Source organism: Nicotiana tabacum, chromosome 23 (assembly GCF_000715075.1).
Source record: "Nicotiana tabacum cultivar K326 chromosome 23, ASM71507v2, whole genome shotgun sequence".
Classification (NCBI taxonomy): domain Eukaryota; kingdom Viridiplantae; phylum Streptophyta; class Magnoliopsida; order Solanales; family Solanaceae; genus Nicotiana; species Nicotiana tabacum.
Window position 1 is genome coordinate 20,031,295 of NC_134102.1, and position 22,511 is coordinate 20,053,805.

The window sequence follows — 22,511 nt, forward strand, 5'->3', positions numbered from 1 at the left end:
TGTAGCAACAGATTACAGCCCTCGAAATGCACATACCCCTGCTTGCATCGATCTAGAGCTCGATACATTTCGGCCAAGATCATGGGGATGATAGTGTAAGTTTGTCCTTCAATAAATTCCATTAGAGTCCTAGCAACCATGGCTAAACGAGTGTGGATCCTCCCCCCTTTCATCGGAAATATCAGCAACCCCAAGAAACGGACAATGAACACAAAAACTCGGTGGTGTGTCTGGCCCAAAGAAGTAATGGAAAGCTCATCACGGTGAAGGCGATATGACTTGCTATGCCCATAACGTTCATAAAGGAATTCAAATGGTATGTATGACTCCTTCAGACAAAGTAATTCATCATTATTCTAGAAACCTATCATTTTCCAAAAAACCACAGGGAGTGCGATTTTGTGGTACTAATAAACCCGGACAATACCATGGCAGCCTAGCGAAGCCTCCTATTTCCTCTAAGATATGGGTCATATCTACATTACCAAAGCGAAAGACAGCTCTTTTCGCATCCCAATACATAGTGGCGGCCTCAATCAATGTGTTATTTGGCCGAATGTCCAATAAGGAAGGTAAATTTTCGAGGACCCTTTTCACATGATTCTGGTCACTAGGTGAGAGGTTCTTCCACCAATCAAGCAGCAAAGGTGGGATGTTTTGAACCATGTCGAACCTGGGAACTTCGTGCCTCATTTTCTGCAAAACAAATAGAGTTAGCCCTTTTCCCCTCCGGGTCTGACTATTACACATTAATGATCAACATATCGGCATGTTTTCTCCAAGTAATGAACATAACATGATGGTGTCCATTGAGATTATGGAAATCCCGTCGGACTTAGGACAAGGCTTATCTTAGTAGATTATCATGTGGACAACATTCTAATCCATAGTAGGTTTGACATGATGCATGCACAGTTGATATTAGTGTGAGGTTTCAAGAAGGGTCTAGACCGGTACCCTCAAGTGGATCAAGTTAACCTCCGCAATTAGATAACAAATGCACGCAAACAGATTTCTATGTTAGGCATTAGACAGTTTCAGAATTGAGGAAGATTGAAGTTATTAAGCTCTATAGACATGGTTTCTATATGATCTGATCCAAATATGCAAGCAGTTTCAGATGCATGGCACCACTCTAGACCTATGATTTCTAAATTACCAGTTTGAGAGTATTTGATACTGCTAAGTTGTTTATTGAGATTACAGATTATAAGTTAATAAAACCTATAGGCATGATCTCTAAGTGGTTTACACAGTAAGGGACAGTAAAATTATTGAAAATTCTCAGAATTACTCATGCTTTCTAATAGTAACGTGGCTAAGCAATAAACAGCATTTTAAGAGTCCAGTATCAGCACTTTAGAGCGAGTAATAATACCCTATAGGCAGGATTTATAAAGATTGGCGATTGGAACTGAATTTTTTATATTTATCTCCTATAGGCATGTTTTCTAGGTGCAATAGCGAATTAAATAATTAAATCCTATAGGCATGATATCTAATGAACATGGTGCAGTTATGCAAATTGAAGGACAATTATTGGCATTTATTTCCTATAGGCATGCTGTCTAGCGACACATAGCAGTAGGCATGGGAATAAATAAAGCACTTATGCTTTGATAGCATACAAGTTGTGTGAGTGTGTGATTTCCCTAATGGCATGATTTCTAATAGTGTACATAGAGAGTGAATGCACATATAGCAAACACATCATTAAGTCCTATAGGCATGTTATCTACCCATCGCATATAAATATTAAAATCTACCCCATTCCCTTTTACTAACAACCCCAATTGTTTATACAAAGATTATTACAGGCCAAATAATGAGTAAATTAACAATGTTATATAACAGTGAACAGGCCCACAATGGGCTCAAATAAAATAACTAAATACCCAGCCTTACTAGGCCTTCAACAAAGAGCCACGTTCAATACACGATCATGGGTCCATAGAAGAGCCCATACCAATTTAATGAGCCACAACACCAAGTGTTACACGACTTGGGACAACCAATATAGATATATAATACATGACAGGGAAATAGAGTACTAGGGACAGTTTTGGAGGTTGAAAGGATGACTAGGATCAAGCCCTAGTGTGTCAGAGTTCACAAGAGTCTCAATTGGACCCCGAGCAGTGCTCACACTAGGGAGGTTGACAACACAACCTAGATAGCCTTGGCTTTCAGCCGTCTAAGAATGAGAATTCAGAATAGCATGAGTAGCAAATAAAGAGAGTGGATAGTGATAGAGGGATAGAAATTAAGTACTACACCAAGTTAAGCATACAGAGAAACTAATCAAGTAGGTTTGCAGGTTCAACAAGACATCAAAACACCACATAGATAGTCTCATATTGAAAGAAATTGGGGAAGCAACAAGTTTGCAAGATATACATCGATTATCATTCATGACATTAAACCAATTGAGACCTAAGAGGTTTGGATTAAGCTAAGCATGCATCCTAGGGTCATACTAATCAGTATTTAGACATTGTGATAAACACTGGAAGAGGCAAGACACTAAATGAACAAAAACAGACTGGAAAAACATATTAGCATGGGAGCAAGATCATAGTTGAGGCAGAAATGAATGTTTATCTTAACATACTAAGTGATGCTAGGGATCAGGATAGCAAGGAAAACATGTTTAGAGTAAACCTTAAAGTAGTGTTCTATATAGTTGTGGCTAATACACAAAGAACAGTCAATCAAACACAAAACTCAGCACTAAATGATTCATAAAGGGAGATTTCCATAGAGTTGTAGTAGTATCCAAAGCAAGGTATGAAGAAACTCTATAATTAACAACATATAGTCACAACAGTCAGATTTAGATCAAAATAGGCACGCATTAAAACTCAAAACTGAAACATATTCAGATGCTAGAGGTACAGAACTGATTACAGAAGAAAACAAAGAACCAACGTAGAAGTGCAGACCAGCCTAACACAAACTAAGGACAAAGCAGTAAACTATCTCATGCATTCAACTATCATAGGATGACAAAAGAGTATTGAGCATTATCATAATAGGGTTATATCAGGGATTCACAAACTAAATCATACTCATATAATTCAAACACATATAAGTATGCAGAAGGAAAGAAAAAAAATTAACATTGCAAGGGTTAAAGCACTAATCAGTAGAAAGAATTATACGAACAGTAGAATAGTAAAGAGCTTAATAGCAAGAACCCCAGAACTCTGATGCTTCAGAGTTCACAAGAGCCTCGAGAAGGGCTCCGAGCAGTGCTTGCACCGAAGGAGGTCGTTTAATGGCCTTGGCTTTCAGCCGGCCTAGAATTTCACAGAATATTCAAGTGTAACAGAGTGAATGAGTAAGTGAAATAGGAGAACAATGAGAATAATAGCAGTGATTAAGAGATTCCGATGTCTGTTCTAGGGGTTTTAGGGGAGGGGTTTATATAGTGTAGAAATCAACCAAGTAAACATGAAAAATAAATTATTCAAACACAAATAAGGAAAGATATACTATAATCAATTAGAATCGATTTTTTAGGGCGTGAACATTTGGGTTCAGTAAATCAACAGGGAATAACAACTATCATGCAAATAATACTAAAAATAAAGGAATACAGAGGATTAAACAGAGAATAAGAAAAATATCATACAAAAAATCATTTAGAGTCAGATTTAGGGAAAAATAAAGTAGAAAATAGGGAAACATGGCATATTAAACAAAAATAAGGAAAAGAATAGTCAAACACGGAAAAGGAAAAGTATCAATCAATCGAAAATTAGTAAAGAAGAAAACAAAAAGGAAAGTCCCAAACCCTAGTTGGGACTGAAGACTTGAATCGAACCGATAATGCAAGAATCGTTCAATATAACATGCATATAGACGAAAGATCGTCCAGATCTTCACAGAATCAAAGTAAATCGGTTCGTTCTTGAGAAGTAGTTCTTGCCAAAAATAGGGCAAGAACTAAGTAACACCATAAACATGCGTATAATGATAGAGTATCAAAAAATAGGTAAGTAGATGATGGATTGATTCCATGTTTGAATCAGAATAGGAGAAGGTTAGGGTTACGGCGGCTAGGGTTTAACAGAGAAGAAGAGAGATGAGAGAGTTTAGGGGAGGCGGGTTAGAGGAAATGGGCTAGGGTTTCGGGGGATTGGCTAATTAAAAGGGTAGGGTGATTGTAGACCGTTGATCTTGAGAGATCAACGGTCAAGATCAAGGAATAGGCGGGGCGGGTCGTCCGACGAGTTGCGATCGGGTTAGTTTAAAGAGGGTCGTTTGGTTTGGGCTGGGGCATTATTGGGCTGAGGTGTGGGTATTTGGGCTATTGAATTGGTCCGGAATTGGCTCCAAATTTGGGCTATAAATTAAATACACAAAATTATTTAAATAAAAATAATTAACAAGTAATAAAATATTAATTATGCAATAAAATGATTAAAAATAATAATTTAATATTGCAAAAAATATAAAAATTCTATTTTAGCATGAATAATGTAATAATTATAATTATACATAACATATAAGCTATTATTGCAAAATTATGTAAAGAGCTTTAAAAATACAAATGTAATTATGTGAAATAAAGTAAAAAATGTTATAAAATATATATATGGGTGTAAACAATAAATTTGGATGATTTAGTCATCACAAAATAATTTGAAGGGATAATTACTAAATATTTATATAATAAAAATGTAGAAAGGAATTGATTTAGAGTTTAAAAGAATTATGAAAAATTATAGAAAATACTTGTATAGGTTTGTAAAATAAATGATGATGCAAATATGCCATGTTGAAAGTATATATGCATTTTTAGAAAATATGAGGGAAAAATTGGGTGTCAACACCACCAGATCTCTGATGCTCGTACTTAACTTGCTGATAATTCAGACACCGAGCTACATATGCAAATATATCCTTTTTTATTCTCCTCTACCAAAAACATTGCCGCAAATCTTGATACATTTTGGAGGTACCTGGATGAATAGAATACCTGGAACTGTGTGTCTCTTCAAGAATTAATTCACGAAGCCCGTCAATATTAGGCATACAAATATGACCTTGCATTCGCAGAACTCCATCTTCCCCCACAGCAGCCTGCATGGCATCACCGTGCCGCACCGTATCCTTAAGGACAAGTAAATGAGGATTATCATACTGCCCCTCCCTGATGCGCTCATATAAAGAAGACCGAGCGACTGTGCAAGCTAGAACCTGACTGGGTTCTGAAACATCTAACCTCAGGAACTGATTAGCCAAAGTCTGAATATTTGCAGCTAATGGCCTCTCACCAACCGGAATATACGCAAGACTGCCTACACTCACAGCCTTTCTACTCAAAGCATCGGCCACCACATTGGCCTTTCCGGGATGATACAAAATGGTGATATCATAGTCTTTCAACAACTCCAACCATCTTCTCTGCCTCAAATTAAGATCTTTTTGTTTGAACAGATATTGAAGGCTACGATGATCAGTAAATACCTCACACGAGACACCGTAGAGGTAATGCCTCCAAATCTTCAGCGTATGAACAATGGCTGCCAATTCTATGTCATGAATGGGATAATTCTTCTCGTGAACTTTCAACTTCCGCGACGCATATGCAATCACCTTGCCATCTTGCAATAATACTTAACCAAGCCCAATGTGAGATGCATCATAATATACCGTATACGATCCTGAACATGTGGGTAATACCAACACTGGTGTCGTAGTCAAAGCAGTCTTGAGCTTCTGAAAGCTCAACTCACTCTCGTCTGACCATCTGAATGGGACACCTTTTTGGGTCAGTCTGGTTAATGGGCTTACTATGGATGAAAACCCTTCCACGAACCGACAATAGTAACCTGCTAAACCCAAGAAACTCTGAATCTCTGTAACTGAAGTATGTCTAGTCCAATTCTGAACAACCCCAATCTTCTTAGGATCCACCTTTATGCCTTCTGCCGATACAACATGCCCCAAAAAGGCAACTGAGTCTAACCAAAACTCACATTTTGAAAATTTGGCATATAACTGATTATTCTTCAAAGTATGAAGCAAACTCCGAAGATGTTGCTCATGCTCCCCTCGACTGCTGGAGTAAATCAAGATATCATCAATGAATACAACCATAAAAGAATCCAAATAGGGCTTGAATACCCGATTCATCAAATCCATAAATATTGTTGGGGCATTTGTCAACCCAAATGATATCACTAGGTATTCGTAATGTCCATACCGAGTCCGAAAAGTTATTTTAGGGACATCATATGCCCTAATCTTCAGTTGATGGTAACCAGACCTCAAATCGATCTTCGAAAATACCTTGGCACCCTGAAGCTGATCAAATAAGTAATCATTTCTTGGCAGCGGATATTTGTTTTTGATAGTGGACTTGTTCAACTGCTGATAATCTATACACAACCGCATAGAGCCATCTTTCTTCTTTACAAAGAGTACTGGTGCACCCCAGGGAGAGACACTGGGTCTAATGAATCCCTGATCAAGCAAGTCTTGTAACTGCTCCTTCAATTCTTTCAACTCCGGTGGGGCCATAACGGTATGGTGGGATAGAAATGGGCTGAGTGCCCGAAGCTAAATCAATACGGAAGTCAATATCTCTGTCGGGTGGCATTCCCGGCAAATCTGTAGGAAATACTTCTGGAAATTCATGAACAACTAGTACTGAGTCCATAGAAGGAACATCCGCACTGGGATCGCGAATATAAGCCAAATAGGCTAGACACCCTTTCTCTACCATACGCCGAGCTTTCATATAAGAAATAACCCTACTGGCAGAATGACCAGGAGTTCCTTTCCACTCTAACCGAGGTAACCCCGGCATGGCTAGGGTCACTGTCTTGGCATGACAATCTAATATAGCATGATAAGGGGACAGCCAATCCATACCCAAGATAACATCAAAATCTACCATATCAAGAAGTAGAAGATCCACATTAGTCTCATGACTACCAATAGTACCCACACATGAATGATAGACATGATCTACTACAATGGAGTCTCCCACTGGTGTAGATACACATACAGAAGCACTCAGAGAATCACAAGGCACAACCAAATATGAAGCAAAATAGGAGGACACGTAGGAATAAGTAGATCCTGGATCAAATAGAACTGAAGCATCTCTATGGCAAACTGGAATAATACCTGTGATCACAGCATCAGATGACTCGGCCTCAGGCCTAGCTGGAAAAGCATAAAATTGGGGCTGGGCCCCACCACTCTGAACTGCATCCCTGGGATGGCCTCTAACTGGCTAACCTCCACCTCTAACGGTCTGACCTCCACCTCTACTGTCCTGACCTCCATCTCCAATGGCTTGACCTCCACCTCTAGCTGCCTGACCCCCTACCCCTAACTGGCTGATTAGGTGGTGAAGAAACTGGTGCCGATATGATGGCACGAGAATCCTGCCGAGATCTGTTACTCGACAACCTAGGGCAATACCTCCTGATGTGACCAATGTTCCCACACTCATAACACCCATCTTGATATTGTGCTGCTGAAGCTAAAGCTGACCCGAATGGGCCGGATAACCGCTGTAGTAACTCTGGAGTGGTGGTGCACTGATAGGAGTTGAATGTACACTAAATGTTAGCTGCTCAGAGTAAGGCATAATAGGACCGTGACTCCCTGAAGCACCGGGAGATGCATGAAGTGCTGAATGAAACGGTCTGGGAGGATGACCCCTACCAAAATTACCCCTGCCTCCATCCTCCTCGTGACATTAGCAGCCGCCTGAAAAGAAATCTCACTTCCAGTCTCTTTGGCCATATGAAGCCTGATAGGGTGAGTAAGTCCCTCAATAAACCTCCTCACTCTCTCTCCCTCAGTAGGTAGTAAAAGGAGAGCATGACGAGCCAAATCCACAAAAGGGGACTCATACTGAGTAACAGTCATACTGCCTTACTGTAGACGCTCAAATTGCTTGTGGTAATCCTCTCTCAATATGATAGGAAGGAAGTTCTCCAGAAATAGCTGAGAGAATTGCTCCCAGGTAAGTGCAGGTGATCCAAGTGGTCTGGCCAATGTATAATCTCTCCATCACCTCTTGGCTAAACCCGCCATCTAAAATACAGCAAAATCAACCCCATTGGTCTCAACTATACCTATGTTCTGCAGCACCTCATGGCAGCGGTCAAGATAATCCCTGTGGGTCCTCAGGAGGTGTACCACTGAAGTGAACTGGAAAGAGCTTGGTAAACTTATCCAGTCTCAATAAGGACTCAAAAGACATGGCGGGCCTATCGCCGATCTGTGCCATAAAAACTGGTTGAACTATCCTAACTAGCAGGGCTGCTGGAGCCTGATTCGGGGGAGTCATCTGCTCCGGAGCGGGAGTAGTGGAAGTTTGTGCTCCTCCCCCAGCCTGTGAAACAGCTGGTGCCATTGGAAATGTACCATTTTGGGCCACGCCCTCCTTAAGATTCACCAAATAGACTAGAGCGTCCTGAAGCACTTGAGTAGCTATGAATCCTTCCGGGACCTGAACTGGTCTAACTAGTACATTCTGAACTGGAACCTCCTCCTGAAGATCCATCTGAGGTTCTACAACAAGTGCTGCTGCTCGAGCTCTAGACTGAGCTCTACCTCTGCCTCGGCCTCTAGCACGACCTCGACCTTGACCTCTACCCCTGGCCATAGTTTCCACTGGGGGCTCTGGTCCCTGTCCATTGGTAGATGTATTACGTGTTCTCACCATCTGCGAGAGAATAAGAGTAGAATGGTTCAATCATCGATGATAGAATAAAATCGCACGACAGAATAAGAAAGAAGTGATATTGTTCCTAAACTTCATAGCCTCTGAGAGATAAGTACAGACGTCTCCGTACCGATCCTTCAGACTCTACTAAGCTTGCTCGTGACTCGTGAGACCTATGTAACCTAGTGCTCTGATACCAACTGTCACGACCCGAAATTCCCACCTTCGGACCGTGATGGCGCCTAACATTTCACTTGCTAGGCAAGCCAACGTTAAAATAATATTAGCCATTTTTAAACAATTTTTAAATTTATTAATAATAAAGAAACAAATGCGGAAGTAAGGTCTGAAATATAGTGAATAATCCATAAAAATAACGGCGTCTAAATACCATCCCAGAATTGGTGTCACAAGTGCACGAGCTTCTAGAATAATAAAAATAAAGGTCTGAATAAAATAAAGCTGTCTGGAAATAAACACACAGCTAAGGTACAGTAGACGGGGACTTCAGAACTGCAAACGCCGTGCAGTTATACCTCAAGTCTCCTCTGAGTAGCTGAAATCCGAGCAAGTCTATGGTACGCCGCTGGGACCAACTCCGAAATCTGCACAAGAAGTGCAGAGTGTAGTATCAGTACAACCGACCCCATGTACTGGTAAGTGCTGAGCCTAACCTCGACGAAGTAGTGACGAGGCTAAGGCGGTTCACTTACATTAACCTGTACGCAATATTAGTAACAACATCAATAATAGAAATAAATCAGGTAACTCATTTATAATTGAAGCCAACTCAGCAGTCATAACCAATTATTATTTCAGCCAATTTTCGTTGCAGCATGCAAACTGCTCCCACAATATATTTATTTTAATCAAGTATGTCATATATTTATTTAAATCAAGTATATATATAGACTTTTAAATAAGTCTGTTGCGGCGTGCAACCCGATCCTCCAATATGGACTTTTAAACAAGTCTGTTGCGGCGTGCAACCCGATCCCCCAATATGGATTTTTAATAAGTCTGTTGCGGAGTGCAACCCGATCTCCCAATATATTCATTTCAATCAATTTTGTTGCGGCGTGTAACCCGCTCCTCCAACATATTCATTTAACAATTCTTATAGAAGAAATTGCCTCAATAAATGCAATAATTAATATAAACTTTTAAGTCAACAAGCATACAATAATTATGATTTTATTATGAAACAAACAATGAAAAATAATAATTTATTATGGAAATCACGGAGACAATAGGCAGTTTAATATTTAATATGCTAAATGTCAAGTAGCAATTAATGCACAAAAATCAAATAAACATGTAGCAATTATTGCAGGAATTCAAGAATTAATATTTGACAAAGAATAGGAGAGAAACAATTATTATAACAATTAATTCGTGTATTAAAATAAATTTAGGATTTTTAAATAATTATGAAAATAATTAATTTGACGACGTATAGACACTCGTCACCTCGCCTATACATCGTTCACATGCATTTCACATAACAAATAATTTAAGGGTTCTATTCCCTCAAGTCAAGGTTAACCACGATACTTACCTCGCTTTGCAAATATCAATAAATTACTCGACCACAGCTTTTCCTTTTGAATTTGTCTCCAAATACATCAAATCTATTCACAAACAATTTGATATACTCAATACGAATCATAGGAATTAATTCCATATGAATTTACTAATTTTCCGGATAAAATATAAAATTCATTTTAAAAATTTACAGTGGGGCCCACGCCTCAAATCTCGGAAGAACTTATGAAATCCGAATACCCTCTGAGACGAGTCCAACTATATAAAAATTATCAAATTCCGATGTCCAACGAACCTTCAAATCTCAAATTTTTATTTTTGAAAGATTTTATAAAAATCTGATTTTTCTCCTAAAATTTTGCGGATTCATGATATAAATGAGTATGGAATCATGAAATATAATCAATATAGGATAAGGAACACTTACCCCAATGTTTTTCCGTGAAAATCGCCCAAGAATCGCCTTACCCGAGCTCAAAAATGGAGAATGGTTGAAAATAAGACGAATCCCATTTTTCAGAACTTAAGTTCTGTTTCTCGGATTTTTACCTTATGCGATCACGGATAATGCTTTGCGATCGCGAAGCACATTTTTAAGCTGCCCAATTTTTGCTCTACGCGAACGCGGAAAAGCTTATGTGAACGCGAAGGGCAATTTCATAGCCTTCCGCGATCGTGGACATCATTGTGCGATCGCGTAGTACAATTTTTGTGCTTCAGCTTCTACCTCATTCCTTCTACACGAAAGCGGCTTAGCCCTCGCGTTCGCGGTGCTTTGCCTGCTGTCCCTATGCGATCGTGGACATTACTATACGATCGCATAGTTTAAATTTTTATCAATGCCATTAAGCCTTCGCGATCGCGGATGTAGCCACACAATCGCATAGAAGGAAACCAGATGACAGCTGAAGCTAAGTAAAAATCAGATTTTCTAAGTTCCAAACCACCCGTAGCCTATCCGAAACTCACCCGTGCCCTCGGGGCTCCAAACCAAACATGCACCCAAGTCCTAAAATATCATACGAACTTGCTCGGGCGATCAGATCGCCAAAATAATACTTAGAACTACGAATTGAACACCAAATCGAATGAAATTTCAAGAAAACTTTAAAACTTATATTTTTACAACAGGACATCCGAATAACGTCATATCAACTCCGTTTCTCACCAAATTCTACAGACAAGTCATAAATATTATAGTGGACCTATATCGGGTTCCGAAACCAAAATACGGATCCGGTATCAATAAATCCAACATCGGTAAATTCTTAAAAATTATTAAGCTTTCAAACTTTTAATTTTTCATCAAAATTCCATAGCTCGGGCTAGGGACCTCGAAATTCGATTCCGGGCATACGCCCAAGTCTCAAATCATGATATGGACCTACCGAAACTATCAAAATACTGATCCGAGTCTGTTTGTGCAAAATGTTGACCAAAGTTAACTCAATTGAGTTTTAAAGCTCTATTTCACATTTTAATCCATTTTTCACATAAAAACTTTTTGGAAAATTTTACGGACTGCGCACGCAAGTCGAGGAGTGATAAGTAGTATTTTTTTGAGGTCTTAGAATACAGAATTAATTATTAAATTTAAAGATGACATTTTGGGTCATCACAGGTTGTTCCCTCGATCTTGATATTTTGTATTCTCTTTAATTTATATAGTGAATTGGTCATATTTCGTATGTGGACGTAGGTCAATTAACCGAACCACGTTAAATATTTGTGTCTCTTTTGGAATATTTCTTTTTTGTTATTTGATTTATCGTCTTTCAAGGTTTGCTTTGTTAGCTTCCTCAGGACACCTGATTATTTCAATCCTAACATTATTTATATATTAATGACTTTACTAAAAAAAGTATAAATAATAAATTTTGAACTCGGTAAATTAATAGACCGTAGAGAATTTCAAACTCGAACCCAAAAAGTTCAAACCTTGAATATGCTAAGATTTGAAAATGGGGAGCCAATATTGTACTAATGGAATTACAAAGTTTAAAAATCATTTAACTAATCTTCCTCATGTGGAAAGAACAGAGACAAGCTACAAAAGAACATATTCCTGTTGTGTTCTTCTAAAGTGTCTTTTCTTTACCATGTTTTGTTTTATATTTAAACATTTTTGGCTCGTCATTTTGTAAGTGGCTTCATTTATTTAGCATATCAATACATGAAGAATGAGATATTGTAATGAGTTGGTTTTTATGATACAAATTACCTAATAATTTGTTGCATTTAATGGGAAGCACCTTTATTAGCCTAAAAAATGGACCTCTATTGTTGTTGAAGTGGGTGGCTTGCAACATTAGAGGCAATGTATCGAAATATTTGCATGCTTTTTCAGATCTAAAAGTTTCTTAAATTCCTATATAGATTGCCTTCTTCCACCTGTAAGTTATTAACATTGAACTTGCTAATGGAAGGCCATAAAATTGAAAAGCTAGTTGACAATGCAATAGAGAGAAGGGTTTCCATTTCCTTAACAAGAGAGTGCCCATTTTTCGAGCTAAGAGAAAATTTTATAGAAAACATTATAAAGCTCTCCTTCAAATATTCCACAAATAAAAAGTAGGCTGGAATGACATATTTGTACATTAATTAGATCTTATCTCCTGTCACTTTAATCAATGAAATCAATCTTTATCTATTATATGAGGTGCTATCAAGACTGGGGCGACTTAAATAGAGCGACATGGACAGTGAAGATTTCATTTAGCCGATCCCAAATTATTTAGAATTGAAACATATTTGTTGTTTTTGTTGTTGTCTAACACACCTTATTATGAGATTTTGTTGAAATTGTACGTATGAAATTTTTTCAAAAAGCTAATATAACAGGTTTTCTCTTTATGCTAATTACAGATAATTACAAGAACATAGATAAATAGATTATATCATCGCATGTTCTTATGTTTAATGCCATCCTTTATAAGATTCCATTATGATGCAAAGAAATGAGCGCCGGCATATATCTGAAATCAAATAATTATAATCAAGTACTTTAATCATCAAAACATTATCTTATTGCCCTTTAGGCTTTTACTAATTACTAAGTAATAAACTCAGTCCAATAAACCTGATCAGCAAATTTGTCCTTGCAAAAGTTTCAAAACTAGTTTTCATACAAGAGCTGAATGAGTGACTTAATAAGGAAGTGGTTAGCTTAAAGAAAGAGCAAATTTTAAAGAGAATGGTCATTGATTCCATCATTTATGCCCCTTCGGGTGCTTCAAACGACCCTATTCCCTACCCCATCGGGGCCGAGCTCGGGGCGGAACGGATTCATCTGAATCCCTTTTCGCAAAATATTACATTGTGTATATAAGGTCAAAGTTTTTTATGTATATATATTAAATATTGAATCCTTTAAATTTTATTTTATTTTATTTTTTTTTTTCAGAATTTCCCGGGTAAAAAAACATTCATCCACCACTGACCTCTCACCCCTGCAATAAAAGACAAAGAAGACTTTGTTGAATACAATGACAGATTCAACCATGCATTAGTCTACGAGTTCGGCAAAATGCAGTATTTTGGGGTTGAATCCTATGTGTGCGAAAAAATAAGTATAAAATGAATATATACATTTTAGAACAAACTCTCAACTTAGAAGTCACAACGCCTGAGTTCTGGATCTGCCGCTAGTTGAATATTGTGGTTGATAATAGAAGTGCTGCATTTTCATAAAACAATATGAGAACATTCCTTTCTTTTTTTTAGAATTTCAACTTAGATTCTTTTCCTAAGAGGGACATAGATTAAGGGTGTGTATGGTATAACGAAAATATTTTTCGTGAAAAATATTTGTCAAGAAAATATTTTTTGAAAAATAAGTAGTAATCTTACTCATTTTTCGGTATTTGGCACGCAAATTAAGAAAAATAACTTTTCAAAAATATTCATAAATAATTTAGATACAATAAATATGAAGCCATAACCTTTCGAACCCACAAATTACCTAAACTTTCGAACTCCTAAAATCTATAATTTCGAAACCTGCAAATTTCCAAACGCATAAACCTCCGGACTCATAAATTTGGAACTCGTAAAATTTTGAACGTGTAAACTGAAAAATGAAAAAAACATAACTGAAAATATTAAAAACAATAAATAATAATTTGCCGAGGGGTGTAGAAAATCAATTACAGAAAATTGAAAATACAAAAAAATATTTTTTTTTTGGGGGGGGTGGCGGCATCGGGGTAGGGTTAGCAGGGTGGGTGGTGGCGGAAAAGAAAAAAATTGAAATATGAAAAAAAAAAAAAAAATATTTTGGAGAGGAGGTGGGAGAGGTGGGGTAGGGGAGAGAAGGGGGAGGGGCGGAGTTAGATGTAAGGGTAAGTTGAGTTTTTGGAAAATATTTTTCTAACTTTTTATAGGGAAGTCATTTTTCTCCAATTTCAAGAAAATGTGATATCTAGAAAAATATTTCTCAAACTATTTTATGCAACCAAACAGTAAAAAATGAGCAAATATTTTCTGAAAAATATTTTCCGTCATACCAAACACACCCTAAGATCATAAGCTCGGAAATTTTGAATGACAATGATAACTATGCCTGTGAATCTTCTGATTATGATTATAAACTTTTGATTAGGACATGAGACAATAAATCAAAATCTCTGCTGAAGAAGGTTGTTGCTTGCTTGCTCTCATGCAACATTGTGTGGTCATGGAGAGTTATTTTCGACTTGAATTTGATCTTAGTGGGACTAAGAAGAGTTATTAGAAGCAGATAAGTAATTCGACAGAGCATATATATCATACAAAAGCAGAAAAGTTCAGCAAAATTATGAGAAAGATCAGCGGATAGAAAAATTATAAGGAACACAAGAGGGGGTGATTTGTATGGTGTTCAAATTTTCGCGTGCATAGATTATAGAAAGACATGTTTCTTCTATGTGTTCCTTATACTACTATTGCGGAAATAGTAAATGCGGAAAGTATAGAACACAAGTTTTTTTACGTGCAAAACACCCGGCTCAAAAGGTGAAAAAATCACGATCTACTACTCAGTAGAATTTTTCCCAACACTTCACTATATCATTGAGCCAAAACAGCATTTACAAAACTCTTTGTAAACCTAAGGATTACCTCTAATCCCGTTGTGGCAACCAGCTCCTAAACAACTTCAAGTTAACTCTAACTTGAATACAATACTCAGAGTACCTAGTACAATTGCTTCTAAATAAAGCTGAAAGGTACAATTTGAAAACACATACTATAATGAAACTAGAATAAAAGACAGACACTTGGAACTGGTTCTTCTATCTGGTTCATGTAGCTTCAGGTTCGTACACTTGAATCACACAAAAATTATTTGCAAAATGTCATTTTATTTAGCTCTCAAATCACGTTTAACTTCAGTGTTTGTGCATCCTATAAAATGAGAACAACCTGCAATTTATAGAGTTAGTAGAATAGGAAATAACTAGAGTTCTAATGCTATACTCTTCCTTGGTGGAAGAGTTCTAGTTATCTTCAACTTCTAACTCCTCCCTTATCTAGGATAAAGTTCTCTCGAGTAAGGAGTCCTTCTCATTATCAATTATGCAACATTTTCGTTCAGGAGATGTCAGATATAATTACTTAAGCTTATCTCCTTCATGTGCATGCCTTGTGCCCGAATTCTGCCCGTGTCTGTGTACACTGTGTATGGACCTGGTTCATGCTTGAGTTCTTTTGTCAATCATCAAAACAAACTTCACTTGGGCCAACAAATTTCCCTTTTTTGATGATGACAAACTGTGTGCTTTTCATAAACATAAGCCATGTTTCAACTTAGCTCAACATCAACGCAAATATGCAATGTTGGAACACTTTCCATTTTAAAGTTATACATCATCAAGGACCATGTTCATTAGGTTATAAACATCACAATCCAAAGTAAAATACACAAACTATCTTCCCCCCATTTGGCATCATCAAAAAGTTGTATAATTATGTTAGATAACCAGATTTTACTAGATATTGCTCATGGCCACTGAGGCTACTTCAAATGCAATCATGGAGTCAATCATCATATATCAATCTAATGATATTAGTTATCTAAGAAGCATCAACAAATAATTAGAGCACAAAAATAATTGATTAACATTGATACTAGTCATCCACAAAGCATAAAGAAAAATAAAGATACTTGATCATGAGCAAAAAGAACAAAACAAAATCCCATCCGGGTCACTGGTTTGTCTAACTAGGCTAGGAAGGTTTCAAGGTTGGGAAGGATCAGGTTCTTGGTTTCTGGCGTGAAGTAGTTCCAGCGTATCATGAAGAATGCCATCATTCTTCTCCTTCTCTTTTGCAAGCTTATCCCCGAGAGCATCCTTCTCAGTTTCTAATTCAGCTAGCCTCTTCTTCAGCCTCTCAATCTCAGCATCCTTGGCCCCATTCTCTTGCACCAAAGCACGCACTTTTCTGTTCACAGGTACCTTCTTGGATGAACCAGGTTCTTTGGGAGTGGTGTGGACTTCATAGTCACATGCAGTCAAAGTGTTTGCCCCAAAGTGATCCATGCTTGTACCAACTTCCCATTTCTTGATGGGTTCCTTGAAGTGTGCAAGTACAGCAGTGAGAATGAGACCATAGGGTATGGCATGAGTTTTGGTGCCAGTCAGATCTCTATCAAGAAGTTGGATGATAAACCAAGGCGAATTGATTTGCCTTCTACTGTCCAAACATTCCATAAGGACCAGGTCCATGAATATGGTAATGTGCCTTCTCTCCTGCTTGGGCAGCACAACCTTGTTAATAAATTCAAACAGCGCTTTGTGGGGTGGCTTCATCTCACTTTTGTATATAGCCTTGGGCTGAAACTCTTCTTCATTATCACCAAACTTCCTTATAATGGCAAGTGATGTGGGAAGTTTTCTAGGCTTGGCCATTTTAAATTTTTGTAGTCATTGTACCCTGCAGCAAGTACTCCGGAATTTCTCCCAACTCTTTGTCATCAAAGCTCACAGTCACCCCCTTTACCACACTGTGACTCTGCCATTTTGATCTCACAATTTGCCATGAACTCCACAATCTCAGTTCTGGCAAGCTTTCCATCCATCTGAAGGACCATGTCCTTCCAACCCTGTAGTTGTAGTTTTTCCAACAGCATCATCATGTATTTCTCCTCCAAGTCCCTAAGAAGTCTACCTTTCAAGATGGCTCTTTTCCCAAACTTAATCATCATGTCATTCTCTGCGTCAGATTCTTCTTCTTATTCACTCTCTTCTTCCTTCACTACTTTCACTTTTCTAGACTTCAAGGCAGACCTGGTTTTTTTTGCCAAGGTAGAAGGTTCTGCTGACTTTGATTTCGAAGGAGACTTCTTTTTGGAAGTCTTGATTTACTCTGCTTTTGGAGTCACAACCTCCACCTCTTCTGCCTCCTCTTTATCACAAAGGACCAGGTCCATCTCCTCAATTTCAACTGCCTCAACATGCTTAACAACCTTCTTTTTTCCCTTTGCAACACCTATTCTTTTACTTTCTTTCAAGGCCTTCTCAAGTTCAGCCTCACTCTGCTTCTTCTTACTCCTTGTAGCTCTTCCTCTTGTGGGAAGAGTCTCTACAGATATAGAAGAGGTAGTCTTTCTCTTCTTATTTTCCCTAGCAATTTCAGGGATTTTAACTCCTGAACTCTTCTTCCTTTTTGGGTTATAGTTGTTAGACATGCGTTTCGGTAGATCTCGAGGGGTTCCTGTCCTGATGGAACAAGTTCATGAACATTCTTCTCATGTCTAACCAACCCCTCAGCAGCTTTTCCAGACCCACATCCCCCTTTTTCTCTTACACTTTCTTCTTCTCCAGTAGATTCCTCACTCCGTACTACCATTGCTCCTGTTTCTTCAGTCAAACCAACAGGAGTGGGTGAAGATTCAACCACTTCTTTTCCCATTACCCTCACATTACCTTGAAGACCCTCACTCTCCTTTTCTTTTCTCTTTTTATTTTTACTACCAATGTCCCCAAACTCAGTGGTCTCAACCCCAGCCACATTTCCTACCAAAACAAATCTATTTTCTAGATTTGCAGCAACCTCAGATATTATTTCACATGTAATTTTAGGGATAGATGTTACCTGCTCTATTTCAGAAGAAACAGTTTTCTCCTCCTCAGTAGCATTCTTGAATGATTCTTCAGATTTTTGGGGTTCTTGGGCCTGGCTTGCTTTCAATTTTTCATCTAACTTCTTGGATAATTCACTCCCTACCACAGTCTTGCGAGCAAGTATCTTGAATCTTCCTTTCTTATAGAGAGGTATGGTTGAGGGTGTGGTTGAAAGTGTGGGTGTGAATTCTTGGGGTAGTGATGAGGGATTTCCAGATACGTTAGCCATTGATGATTAGAGGATGAGAGAAGATGAGTATATATGTGTTTAGAAGATGAGAGAAGATAGAGAGAATTGTATGGCGGCTGGAAATTTAGAAGTGAAGAAACAACTAATGCCTAAGCAATATAAAGCGGAAGAGTTTAATTGGGTAACAACAGCTTTTTTAGAAGCTCAGAAGTCTAATCAAACTGGGAGTCAGTTTGAAAAGACGTTGAAGACTCTCCCTAGAATCTAGGCACTTATTGCGTTTTGGGACTCTATTTGGATGAAACTAGTTCATTTCGTAACGGATAAGCTCAAAGAGGTTAGGATTAAATGGGACTCTCCTTTTGATCATAATACAAATATAATTATTTCAAAATATGCAGAGTGGAGAGTACGTACCATGTAATCTTAATGAATCAAATTCTTCACTGAGAAATCTCTTGTGTAAGTCTGAATTTTTCAAGAAAATAAAGATAATATCATTAGAGATTAATGAGACATTTTAGCACATGGCACAAGAGTATACAAGAGAAAGTATGAGACTGAGCAAAATCTAATCTAATTATATACAAAAATTCACAAATTTCCTAATTAAATTTTTTGAGTTAGAACTGGTCCCTTTTAAGTGATCTTAATCATCCATAATTCTAACTTGTTCCTTTCAAAGTGATCTCTACTTAGAGATTTTGTGAAGATGTCAACTATTTGCTTGTCAGTAGCATAAAATTCCACAATGATCAAACCCTTTTCATAGTTGTCCCTCAAAAAGTGATGCCTAACATCTATGTGCTTAGTTCTTTTGTGATGAACCGGGTTCTTGGTCATACTAATTACATTAGTGTTATCACAAAAGATGGAAATACAACCTACATCAATTTCAAAGTCCATTAATTGTTGTTTGATCCACAACAATTGAGCACAACATGAGGCAGCAGCAACATACTCAGCTTCGGCAGTAAATAATCCCACAGAATTTTGCTTTTTGGTGGCCCAAGACACAAGACATGAGCCAAGAAAGTGTGTCATACCTGAGGTGCTCTTTTTATCCACAAAAAAATTGCATAATCAGTATCAGCATATCCCACTAAGTTAAAATTACTACCTTTTGGATACCATAGACAAAGGTCAGTGGTGCCTTTTAGGTATCTCAAGATCCTCTTGACAGCAGTCAAGTGAGACTCCTTTGGATTTGCCTGAAATCTAGCACAAAGGCCTACACTGAAAACAATGTCAGGTCTGCTAGTAGTGAGATATAACAAAGAGCCAATCATTACCCTATACAACTTCTGATCAACAGATGAACCAGGTTCATCTACATCCAATTTTGTGGTTGTTGCTATAGGAGTGTCAATTTCTTTGAAATCTTCCATTTTAAACTTTTTAAGCAACTCTTTTACATACTTTTGTTGATGGATCATAGTTCTATTGAATTTTATTTAATTTGTAAGCCTAAAAGAAATTAAGATCACCCATCATACTCATTTCAAATTCACTTCCCATTAGTTTAGTAAATTCTTTACTTAACTTATTAGTAGTTGCTCCAAAGATTATATTATTAACATATATCTGAACTACCAAGAAATCTTTACCTTTTTTCTTTCAAGAATAAATTATTGTCAATTTTACCTCTCTTGTAGCCTTGCTCAAGCAAGAATTTTGATAATCTTTCATACCATGCTCTTGGAGCCTGCTTGAGCCCACAAAGTACCTTGTCAAGCTTGTACACATGATCTGGACATTCCTTGCTTTCAAAGTCCGGAGATTGCTTGACAAACACTTCTTCCTTTAGATAGACATTGAGGAAGGCACTCTTGACATCCATCTGATGGAGAGTGAATTTCATGTAAGCAGCAAAGGCTATAAGGAATCTAATTACTTCCAATCTTACAACTGGAGCAAAGGTCTCATTATAGTATATGCCCTCCTCTTGACTATATCCTTGAACCACTGTCACACCCTTTTTCTATCCCACAAAAGATAAGTATCATGGATTGTTGTGGGTTAAAAAGTTTTTTCAATTAAAGTGACAGTTTTGAAGTAGGGATTATTTTATTATTCAGAGTCGCCACTTGGAATTAATTTTTGGGTGTTCCAAGTCACCTTTTATTTGAATCCCTATTCAAAGAAAGATTTGACTCTTTTCATGTTGGTCTGCAAAAACAAAGTCCGGGTAAGGAATTCTGTTGACCGGGGAGAAGGTGTAAGGCATTCTCTCAATCCCGTAGTTCTAGCATGGTCGCTTTATTGACTAAAACTTGGCTTGAATTAATTTTGGATAAAATATAATTTATTTGATTTTAAAGCTTTTCCTACGCCCGCTTTTATTTATTAAAAAAATATTTAAAGAAAAGATTTGAATAATATTAAATTATCCTAACCGCACCACGCAAGCGAATGCGCGATCGAGACGAATTTTATTATTTATTTTTTCTTCATAATTGCGCTACGCTAGCGAATCCGCAATTATGGAGATTAACTAAATAAAAATTAATTAAAGCTAACAAATATGGTATAAAATTAATGAATTAATTTATTGAAAAGTTAAACATCACGCTACGCAAGCGAATCTGTGAATGAAGAAGTTAAAGTGCGCCTATTAGTTGCTTAGCGTTTATGAATGAATTGTTTTCCTACGTTTGTTTGAAATTGTTGTAGGGCTTAATGTTATATGGACAGAATATCATAAAGATATAGAGCTTTGGCTAAATTGTTTATAAATTTACACTAATATTTGATAATTACCAACAATCATCCTACTATTTATAGAAAACTAGAAATATATTCACTAACTGGGACCAATTTGGGTACAATCCAAGTGACTTACATATGAGGCAAACGAAAGATTAAACAAGTTTTCATAATTAAATAAAGATTATCCATTACGTGGCCATAAGTGGGAATAAAGCCTTAAATTAAATGTTAATCCAAAATTAAGAAAAGAAAAACAAAATACTCTTGACAAACACATAATGAAAACGGTCAGAAAAATCAAAACAAGCAGACACCTTTTTGATATAACCACATTTAATTAGTATTAATGCCTTAGAGAAAGAAATATTTCAGTAATAAGATTAAAGAAAATAGTATTAATAAAGTAGCAAGCATACCAAACAATGATTACATGACTTGAAAGTCGGATCCATACCTTGACAGCAATGGAAACAAACTTAGAAGAGCCAAATGAAGGCATTAGTTGCATACAGTGAGATCAAGTTTCAGTTACGAAAATGGAGAACAACAAAACGTTTCAACTGAGATCGCTAACCAGGGCTCGGACAGCTACACCAACGAAGACTCGAACACAACCTCAAACTCCGTCCTCTTCTAATTCAACAAAAATGAAGACAAAATTATAGGCGTTGAAGATGAAGATGGTTTTTCAGATCTGTTCCCATCTCTCTCTATTCCTATCTCTCATGGATTTTATTTTCTTTTTAACTCTTTTCCGTTTTCTATTTCTCTTCCCCAGCTCTGTTATTTTTCTTCCCCCTTTCGTGTATGTTTGTGAGTGTATGTGAGTAAGGTCAAAATCTGGGGGTGGAGGAGGAAGAAGGTGAGATAGGCGACTAGGTTGAAGAAGGAGAGGAAGAAGGTTGCTCCTCTCTTTTTTTTGGTGTAGAAGAGAGGTCCGTTTATGGAGGAAGTTTGGTGTGTTTTAATGGCTGTAGGGTATAGGGTTTGTCTTGTTGCCTTTTTTAGCTGGAGTTTCCAGCTGGTTCCCCTAGTAAAAATGTGAGTGAGTAGAAGATGGGTTGTGAGTGGGGGACAAGCATAGGGATAAGGAGTGGGGGACAAGGGAAAGTAGAGTGGGGGACAAAGAGTGGGGAGCAAAGGAAAGTAGAGTGGAGACACGCGTGAAAAGATGGGAGCGGGAAAGATGGAGTGAGAAGTGAGGTATTGGTGAGATGAATGGGAAAAAATTCAAGCATAGTAAAAAATTAGGTTCTTACAGCATGCC

The 22,511-nt window shown here is 37.5% G+C and overlaps 1 protein-coding gene across 4 annotated transcripts; it reads right to left on the minus strand.

Moving 5' to 3' along the window:
- Window positions 1–15,231: 15,231 nt before the first annotated feature.
- LOC142177608 (uncharacterized) lies at window positions 15,232–22,269 on the minus strand. 4 transcript variants are annotated; one of them, XM_075246821.1, is made up of 2 exons: window positions 21,699–22,269; window positions 15,232–19,003 (listed from the first exon to the last, which is right to left on the minus strand). In XM_075246821.1, the coding sequence occupies exon 2, from the start codon at window positions 17,128–17,130 to the stop codon at window positions 16,459–16,461; it is 672 nt and encodes a 223-aa protein (XP_075102922.1). In that variant the 5' UTR covers window positions 17,131–19,003; window positions 21,699–22,269; the 3' UTR covers window positions 15,232–16,458. The 4 variants fall into 4 exon arrangements, 2 of the variants coding, with proteins under 2 accessions (XP_075102922.1, XP_075102921.1); XM_075246820.1 differs by having other exon boundaries at window positions 21,699–22,268; XR_012706152.1 differs by lacking the exon at window positions 15,232–19,003 and adding an exon at window positions 19,011–19,771.
- Window positions 22,270–22,511: the final 242 nt, after the last annotated feature.